The sequence below is a fragment of the Rhinoraja longicauda genome, chromosome 38 (assembly GCF_053455715.1).
Source record: "Rhinoraja longicauda isolate Sanriku21f chromosome 38, sRhiLon1.1, whole genome shotgun sequence".
Classification (NCBI taxonomy): domain Eukaryota; kingdom Metazoa; phylum Chordata; class Chondrichthyes; order Rajiformes; family Arhynchobatidae; genus Rhinoraja; species Rhinoraja longicauda.
Window position 1 is genome coordinate 5,820,807 of NC_135990.1, and position 9,104 is coordinate 5,829,910.

Here is a 9,104-nt window from a genome sequence, read left to right on the forward strand (position 1 = left end):
CTCGGTGGGCCGAAGGGCCTGTTTCCGCGCTGTATCTCTAAAAATCTAAAATGTTAAAGATCTCACCCAGGCAGTAGGGCGTTCGGTGACTCCTGTGTCGCTCTCGGTCAAAACGATACCCAGGGTAACAGGTACAGACCACACGTCCAAAACTGTCGGTGCACTGCTGTTGACAGGGTGAGCCAGCACAGACGTCCGTGTCTGGAGATGAGAAAGACACTAAATTAGTAATGAATGAATGAACGAATAAGCTTGTTGGCCAAGTATGTGCACGTACAAGGAATGTGCCTTGGTGCTCCGCTCACAAATGGCAACACACAAACATACAGTTAACAATTAAGAACAAAGCATTACCACATCCAAACAATTAGGATACGACTTTACGGTCTAAACACGTGGGTGTAAATAAACCAGAGCAAAAAAGAGACTTTGGTTATTGAGTAGAACGACTACTCGTGGGAAAAAAAGCTGTTTTTATGTCTGGCTGTGGCTGCTTTGACAGTCCGGAGTCGCCTTCCAGAGGGAAGTGCTTCAAAGAGTTTATGGCCAGGGTAAGAGGGGTCAGAGATGATCTTGCCCGCTCGCTTCCTGGCCCTTGCAGTGTACAGTTCGCTGTAATGGAAGCTCCCCATCAGGTTGTCCATATCTCGCTAACAGGGTTTCATTGATCTGATAGTTTCTGCCTTGTAACGGCATTGTATCTCGAATGGAATTGCCTGATTTTTTTTACGAGCAGGATAGGAGATGAAGCCATTTGAATTGGGATTTAATTTCTTTAAACAGCTCCCCAGAAAATTGCTCTAGAGGGAGTCGTGGTCGAAAAATGAGGTGCATGGACATTTTTCATGAACGTGATGCAGGAAATAATTGCTGGTGACATTGTGGCTTCAGGTGTAGTGGGAGATTCCCAAATCCAGATTCCACATTCATCTGTCACAGCAATAGGTTGGAGTGCATTGGCAACAGACAAAGGAGGTCTGTTATTGAGGGCGTGCAGCGTAGGTTTACTAGGTTAATTCCCGGAATGGCAGGACTGTCATATGTTGAAAGACTGGAGTGACTAGGCTATATAAAAAAATAACTGCAGATGCTGGTACATATCGAAGGTATTAGCGACTAGGCTTGTATACACTGGAATTTAGAAGGATGAGAGGGGATCTTATCGAAACGTATAAGATTATTAAGGAGTTGGACACGTTAGAGGCAGGAAACATGTTCCCAATGTTGGGGGAGTCCAGAACCAGGGGCCACAGTTTAAGAATAAGGGGTAGGCCATTTAGAACAGAGATGAGGAAAAACATTTTCAGTCAGAGAGTTGTGAATCTGTGGAATTCGCTGCCTCAGAAGGCAGTGGAGGCCAATTCTCTGAATGCATTCAAGAGAGAACTAGATAGAGCTCTTAAGGATAGCGGAGTCAGGGGGTATGGGGAGAAGGCAGGAACGGGGTACTGATTGAGAATGATCAGCCATGATCACAATGAATGGCAGTGCTGGCTCGAAGGTGCCGAATGGCCTACTCCTGGTTCTGGACTCCCCCAACATTGGGAACATGTTTCCTGCCTCTAACGTGTCCAACCCCTTAATAATGTTATACGTTTTGATAAGATCCTCTCTCATCCTTCGAAATTCTATTGTCTATTGTCTATTGAGTGTCTGGTTGCAGCCCCTGTTCCAATATCTAAAGGGGCTGCTCCTTTTCCTTCTGGCTGCACTTCACACACCCACACTGTCCTCATCTTTGGACACCCTGTGCGTAGGGGAGAGGGTAGGGCTGAAGATGTCCTGGTTGGGTTACTCCTGGGCCTAGCCAAGCTGGCCATCCGCGAGTCACGGCGCCAGGCGGAAGAGGGCTCTGCCCGAGCCGGCTGCCTACCCCTGTTCCGGGGTTACGTCCGTGCCCGGGTGGTGTTGGAGAGGGACCGCTCGCTGCCCACGGGCACCCTGGGGGATCTCCGGGACCACTGGGCACCGCGGGGGATTGGATGCATCCTGGATAGGGATTGTAATATAGTTGTATAATAGCTCCATTTGGTATATTTGTTTGTCTTGTATTCTGGAGGTGGGTTCTGTTTTTGTTTTATTGCATTGTAAATATTGTTTTAAAATAATTGAAAACATTTTTTGGTAATAAAAATATTTTTTTAAAATTTAAAAAGGAGTGCCCATCTGAGAGCACTTTCTCATCCTCAATGTGCTGGGTTAGCGATCAGGTCCACGGACTAAATGCCCATGTAATCTTCATTTGAATGCCCATATGGGTGGCACAGTGGTACAGCGATAGAGCTGCTGTCTTACAGCGCCAGAGTCCCAGGTTCAATTCAGTCTGTACAGACTTTGTATGTTATCCCTGTGACCACATGGGGTTTTCTCCAGGTGATTTTCTTTAGATAGAGTAAGAGAATATAAGAAAATAACTGCAGATGCTGGTACAAATCGAAGGTGTTTATTCACAAAATGCTGGAGTAACTCAGCAGGTCAGGCAGCACCTCAGGAGAGAAGGAATGGGTGACGTTTCGGGTCGAGACCCTTCTTCAGACTGAAGAATGGGTGACGTTTCGGGTCGAGACACTTCTTCAGACTGAAGAAGGGTCTCGACCCGAAACGTCACCCATTCCTTCTCTCCTGAGATGCTGCCTGACCTGCTGAGTTACTCCAGCATTTTGTGAATAAACACCTTCTTTAGACAGAGAGTCATACAGCGTGAAAACGGGGTCTCCCAGCCAACTTTCTAACGCTGACCAACATGCCCAATCCACACGAGTCCCACCGGCCTGTATTTGGCCCACATCCCTCGAAATGGATCTTATCCAAACGTTTCTTAAATGGTATGAAACGTTAAAAGGGTGCCCGTATTTCAAAGACCTGCGGGGTTTTAGGTTAATTGCCTTCTATAAATTGCCAATTGCCCCTCGTGTGTCGGATAGGACTAGTATACGTGTGATCGTTGGTCGGCCTGGACTCGGTGGGCCGAAGGGCCTATGGATTTCCACGCTACATCTCAAAACTAGGTTTTGCCATCATCCATGCATCTGGATTAAGTTTGTTTGCCCGCATTTAATATTCATGGTATGCAAAGTGACGTTAGTGTGGTGGTACTATCATATCATATCATATCATATATATACAGCCGGAAACAGGCCTTTTCGGCCCACCAAGTCCGTGCCGCCCAGCGATCCCCGTACATTAACACTATCCTACACCCACTAGGGACAATTTCTTTTTTTACATTTACCCAGCCAATTAACCTACATACCTGTACGTCTTTGGAGTGTGGGAGGAAACCGAAGATCTCGGAGAAAACCCACGCAGGTCACGGGGAGAACGTACAAACTCCTTACAGTGCAGCACCCGTAGTCAGGATCGAACCTGAGTCTCCGGCGCTGCATTCGCTGTAAAGCAGCAACTCTACCGCTGCGCTACCGCTACCCACTCTAGGAATGGGCTGGCGTTGTCAACTATAGTTAACTATAATGCTGGTGGTTTCATGGTAGGACTAACCTCCAACCAGTTTGTCTTTCCCACCAATCTAATATTCATGACACAATGAAGGTTAAACACACAATCATTTTTAAAACAAATCCAACTAATGACTTCTCAGGAGAATTGTTTGCTGATCCATCCAAAAGATTTTTATTTAATTGCCGGATTTGTTGTTTTAAATTGGAAGAACTACATGGCCTGAGGGTCATTTTCAGCTAACAACCTTTGGTAAAAGAAAAAAACCTTTCAATTTCTCAGTTTATGTTTCTACAATAATGTGTTTATTATTATTGTAAGTGCGTTAAAATTTGGTACTTTGTTTAGAAACATAGAAACATAGAAAATAGGTACGGGAGTAGGCCATTCGGCCCTTCGAGCCTGCACCGCCATTCAATATGATCATGGCTGATCATCCAACTCAGTATCCCGTACCTGCCTTCTCTCCATACCCCCTGATCCCTTTAGCCACAAGGGCCACATCTAACTCCCTCTTAAATATAGCCAATGAACCGGCCTCAACTACCTTCTGTGGCAGAGAATTCCACAGATTCACCACTCTGTGTGAAAAAAAACGTTCTCATCTCGGTCCTAAAAGACTTCCCCCTTATCCTTAAACTGCGACCCTTTGTTCTGGACTTCCCCAACATCGGGAACAATCTTCCTGCATCTAGCCTGTCCAACCCCTTAAGAATTTTGTAAGTAAAGTTCAGTTCAGTTCAGTTCAGTTTAGTTGTCACGTGTACCGAGGTACAGTGAAAAGCTTTTGTTGCGTCTTACCCAGTCATCGGAAAGACCATTTGTGATTATAATTGAGTTACTTACAGTGTATGGATTCATGATAAGGGAACAATGTTTAGTGCAAAGTATAGCCAGCAAGGTCCGATCAAGTTTGGAGATGCAGTACCTGGAAACATGCCCTTCAGCCCAAATGGTGCAGGCCGACCATCGATCATCCATCCATGCTGTTTCTATGCTATCCCACTTTCTCATCCACTCCTTACAAACTAGGGACAATGCCCAGAGTCCATTTAGCCTACAAACACACATGTCTTTGTGATGTGGGAGGAAACCGGAACACCGGAGGAAACAAACGCGGCCAAGGGGAGAACGTAAAACTCCACACACAACCAGCACCTGAGTTCAGGATTGAACTGGGGTCTCTGGCGCTGCTTGATATAAATGTAAAATTGCCCCCTGTGTGTTAATGTGGAGGATGTGGATGGGTGACTTTCCAGGGTCTGGTCTGCAGTCTGAAGAAGGGCGCTGACCCAAAACGTCGACTATCCCTGTCCTCCAGAGATGCTGCCTGAACTGCTGAGTTGCTCCGGCACTCTGTTGGAGAATATGGATAGGTGATGCTTTAGAACGGACTGAAAGAAAGAAAGGGCGGGTTGGGGAAAGGAGGCGGGAGGAATAGTGGAGACTGTGCAAACATAACCCAACTCTGACAGGTTATGGATGGAAAATGATGTGTGGAAAACTTGGATGTCCTCTCCACCAGCAGAATGCTGGAAGCATTCCATGGATTTGTGCCATGCCAGAGGCACCATCTCCGTCTTCCTGATCCTGTCATGCAATTACATGCATGCATGGCACGTGAGTTTGTGTTTTCAATGGGTGAAGGCAAGTATTTGTCAACGTTAACACGTTAGGAACTCTGTCAGTGATCTCCTTTAATCCCCTTCCATCTGCATTTCCTTCTCAGTTGCATGAAACGTAATTCCACTCAGTTGTCTCATTGCCAGCTATAAACTTTATCTCAGCAAATCTAATCAACCTGGCAGATTTCATTGCGTGTGGACTTGCTTTGCACCTTGATGGCTGCATATTTAAGCGGTGGGAGCGGTCGAAACTGCTACCCGCTACTACATGATAAATTCCATCCATTCTCGGCTGAGCTGCTGTGCCTGGGTGCCACTAGAATAGACTGGATGACCTACTTACTTTCTCCAATGGAAAACAATTTTGCATTTGCCAATGTTTAAACCAGCCTGCTAACGTGCAAAGGCACTACCGCATTGTGGAGAGAATTGTGACAGAGGTGCGGATGGCTGCCAGAGAGCCAGGCTCGATCCTGACCTCAGGTGCCGTCTGTGTGGAGTTTGCATGTTCTCCCAGTGGCCGCGTGGGTTTCCTTTGGGTGCTCCGGTTTCCACCCACATCCGAAAGACGTGCGGTTTTGTCGGCTAATTGTACCCTGTAAATTGCCCCAGGTGTGTGGGGGAGTGGGTGAGAAAGCGGGATAACTTAGAACTTGTGTGTACAGGTGCTCGATGGCCAGCCTGAACTCGGTGGGCTGAAGGGTCTGTTTCCATGCTGTATTTCTAAACCAAACTAAAAGAAGAAATAAGGACGTTTTTAATAAATTCATGAAAAAAATGCTTCAGATCCCATAAAGGTGAGTTCCATTGCTACGCTCTGTCCTAACGTCCAATCTAAGTGCTCTCTCAGTAAAGTAGAGCACTTCATAAATGTGGTTTCTTTCATTTGCTTGTTCATGGGATTTGGACTAAGGGCCACATCGGTGAACCCATGGACATCCCTGGCCAGGACCTGCCCCGGAAGCAGTGGATAACCCTCAATCGCCTGAGGACAGGTGTCGGACGCTGTGGAGCGGCGATGAAGAGGTGGGGTCTCGTGGACAGTGCCTTCTGCGAGTGTGGGGACCCAACACACAGACAGTGGAGCACATCGTCACCAGTTGCCCCAAATACCGCCCACCGAATGGTGAACGAGGTCTGATTGACCTGGACGATGACACGTTGGCTTGGCTCGCCTCAACGGAGCTGCAGGTCTAAAAGACACACGACAGAAGAAGAAGGACCAAGGGCCTAACAGTGGCGCAGTGGCAGAGTTGCTGCATTAAAATGCCCATGACATTGATCCTGACTACAGGTGCTGTGGGCACGTGTTTGTACCTTCTCCATGTGACCGCATGGGTTTTCTCCAGGTGCTCTCTGGTTTCCACCCACATGCCAAAGACGTGCAGTTTTGTAGGTTACGAAATTTAGAGATACAGCGCGTAAACAGGCCCTTCGGCCCACCGAGTCCGCGCCGCCCAGCGATCCCCGCACGTTAACACTATCCTACACACACAATTTTTACATTCACCCAGTCAATTAACCTACAAACCTGTACGTCTTTGGAGTGTGGGAGGAAGCCGAAGATCTCGGAGAAAACCCACGCAGGTCACGGGGAGAACGTACAAACTCCGTACAGACGGCGTCCGTGGTCAGGATTGAACCTGAGTCTCCGGCGCTGCATTCGCTGTAAGGCAGCAACTCTACTCTATTTTGTGTGTCCTGGTACACACGGTATGCGACAATTTTAGACCCACCTTACTCACCTTACTCGTCCCTTTCGAAGGTATTTATTCACAAAATGCTGGAGTAACTCAGCAGGTCAGGCAGCATCCCGGGAGAGAAGGAATGGGCGACATTTCGGGTTAAATCTATCTCCTAGGGAGGGAGGGAGGGAGGGGGGAGGATAAGGGGGGGTTGAGGGGAATGGAGTGGGGGGGAGGGGATGGGGGGAGGGGTGGAGGGTGGGGTTGGGGCGGTGGAGGGAGGGGGGTGGGGGGGAGGGGGGGGGAAGAGAGGGTGCTGCACCAATGCAGGAGAGGTTTGGGCCCAACGGGTCCACTTGGTCTAGTACTACATAGAAGTCTGTAGTTGGCCTTTTGAAAATAATAGCATTTACTTCCATGAAACAAGTAAGCAGTCCACCTAGTGGTGTACAGGGTAATGGCAATATTCCTACGGATTTAGAACCTCGTTAACTTAAGCAGTTCATTCAGCCCCTCTAGGCTTTACTGGCATTTAAATAGACCACCTCCATAGCCCAACTAGGGATGGGCCTAAATGTTAAAACGGGGAACTACAGAAGCTGGTTTACAAAAGAAGTCTCAGAATACTGGAGTAGCTCAACGGGTCAGGCGGCATCTCAGGATAACATTGAAAGGCAATGTTTTGGGTTAGTTTTTAAGAAGGGTTCCGACCCAAATGATTGCCTACCCTGATGTATTTGGCCCATATCCATCTAAACCTGTCCCATGCACATAGATGGACACAGCATGCTGGGGTAACTCAGCGGGTCAGGCAGCATCTCTGGAGAGAAGGAATGGGTGACGTTTCGGGTCGAGACCCTTCTTCAGACTGATGTCAGGGGAGGGGGAGATACATAGGTTATGGAGTGTAAGTTGTGAAAACAGGGTAAAGAGAATGGAGATCAAGGAAAATGTAGAGTACCTCATTGTTAGCTGGTAGAAGGTAACAATAAAGCAAACAGAGATAAAATGTAGTCAGAGACAGCCAGACTAGTCGGAGAACTGGGACGGGGGAGGGATGGAGAGAGAGGGAAAGCAAGGGTTACTTGAAGTTAGGAAGTCAATGTTCATACCGCTGGTGGGTCCTATGCACATACATGTATACATGTTTCTTAAATGTTACAATTGTACCTCCGTAACTCTCTCCTCTGGCAGCTCATTGCATACACCTGCCACCCTTTGTGTGAAAACGTTACCCCTCAGTTTCCTATTAAATTATTCCCTCCTCACCTTAAACCTATGCTTTCTGGTGCTCGATTCCCCAACTCTGGGCAGGAGACTCTGTGCATCTCAATATGTAGCTGTGTGTTGATGTCTCGCTTCCTTAGCAAGTCTTGCAAATGTTCAAATGACTTGCAGGCTCGGCGTGTTGTTGGGAGAGAGAGTGATCCACAATCTCACCAGAGTCTGGGTGGCAACCTATCTCCTGGCACCAGCCCATCAGGACCTCTTTTGCTCAACAAGAAAAATGCCCACAAAATACGCGCTTCTCTGGTGTGGCTCGGTCTTGAGAAGTGTCCAGACTGGAGTAATGAGGACCACGTGATTTTCCAGTCATCTTTTAAAGATCACCTCACCAAATCGTGCCAACACAACAACCTGGCTCTCAATGTCAGTACGACCAAGGGACTGATTGTGGACTTTGGAAGAGGAAGGATGAGGACCCACAAACCTATCTCTATCGACGAGACGATGGTGGAGAGAGTCAAAAGATTCAAATTCCTGGGCGTGTATATTTCTAAAGATCTTTCCTGGACCCAGCACACTGATGCAATTATAATGAAAGCCCAGCGACACCTGTACTTCCAAAGAAGATTACAGAGACTCGGAATGTCAGAGAGGATTCTCTTGAACTTCTACAGGTTTACAGTAGAGAGCATATTGACTGGTTGCATCACGGCCTGGTTCGGCAACTTGAACGCCCAGGTGCTAGAGGAAGACTGCAAAAAGTTGTGAACACTGCCCAGTCCATCACGGGTTCCGACCTCCCCACCATCGAAGGGATCTACCAGAGCCGCTGCCTCAAAAAGGCAGCCAGCATCATCAGACCCACACCACCCTGGCCACACACTCATTTCACCCCTGCCATCGGGACGAAGCTACAGGAGCCTGAAAACTGTAACGTCCAGGTTCAGGAACAGCTTCTTCCCTACAGCCATCAGGCTATTAAACACCACAACAATAGACAATAGACAATAGACAATAGGTGCAGGAGTAGGCCATTCAGCCCTTCGAGCCAGCACCGCCATTCAATGCGATCATGGCTGATCACTCTCAATCAGTACCCCGACCTCCCAAC

At 47.8% G+C, this 9,104-nt stretch overlaps 1 protein-coding gene across 2 annotated transcripts in view; it reads right to left on the reverse strand.

Moving 5' to 3' along the window:
* Positions 1-9,104, reverse strand: part of LOC144610809 (collagen and calcium-binding EGF domain-containing protein 1-like) — a 134,466-nt gene that overhangs the window by 47,086 nt on the left and 78,276 nt on the right. For both annotated transcript variants that reach the window (XM_078429729.1, XM_078429728.1), the window contains exon 4: positions 67-201. In XM_078429729.1, the coding sequence (XP_078285855.1) occupies positions 67-201 (135 nt within the window). The remainder of the gene's footprint in view (positions 1-66; positions 202-9,104) is intronic.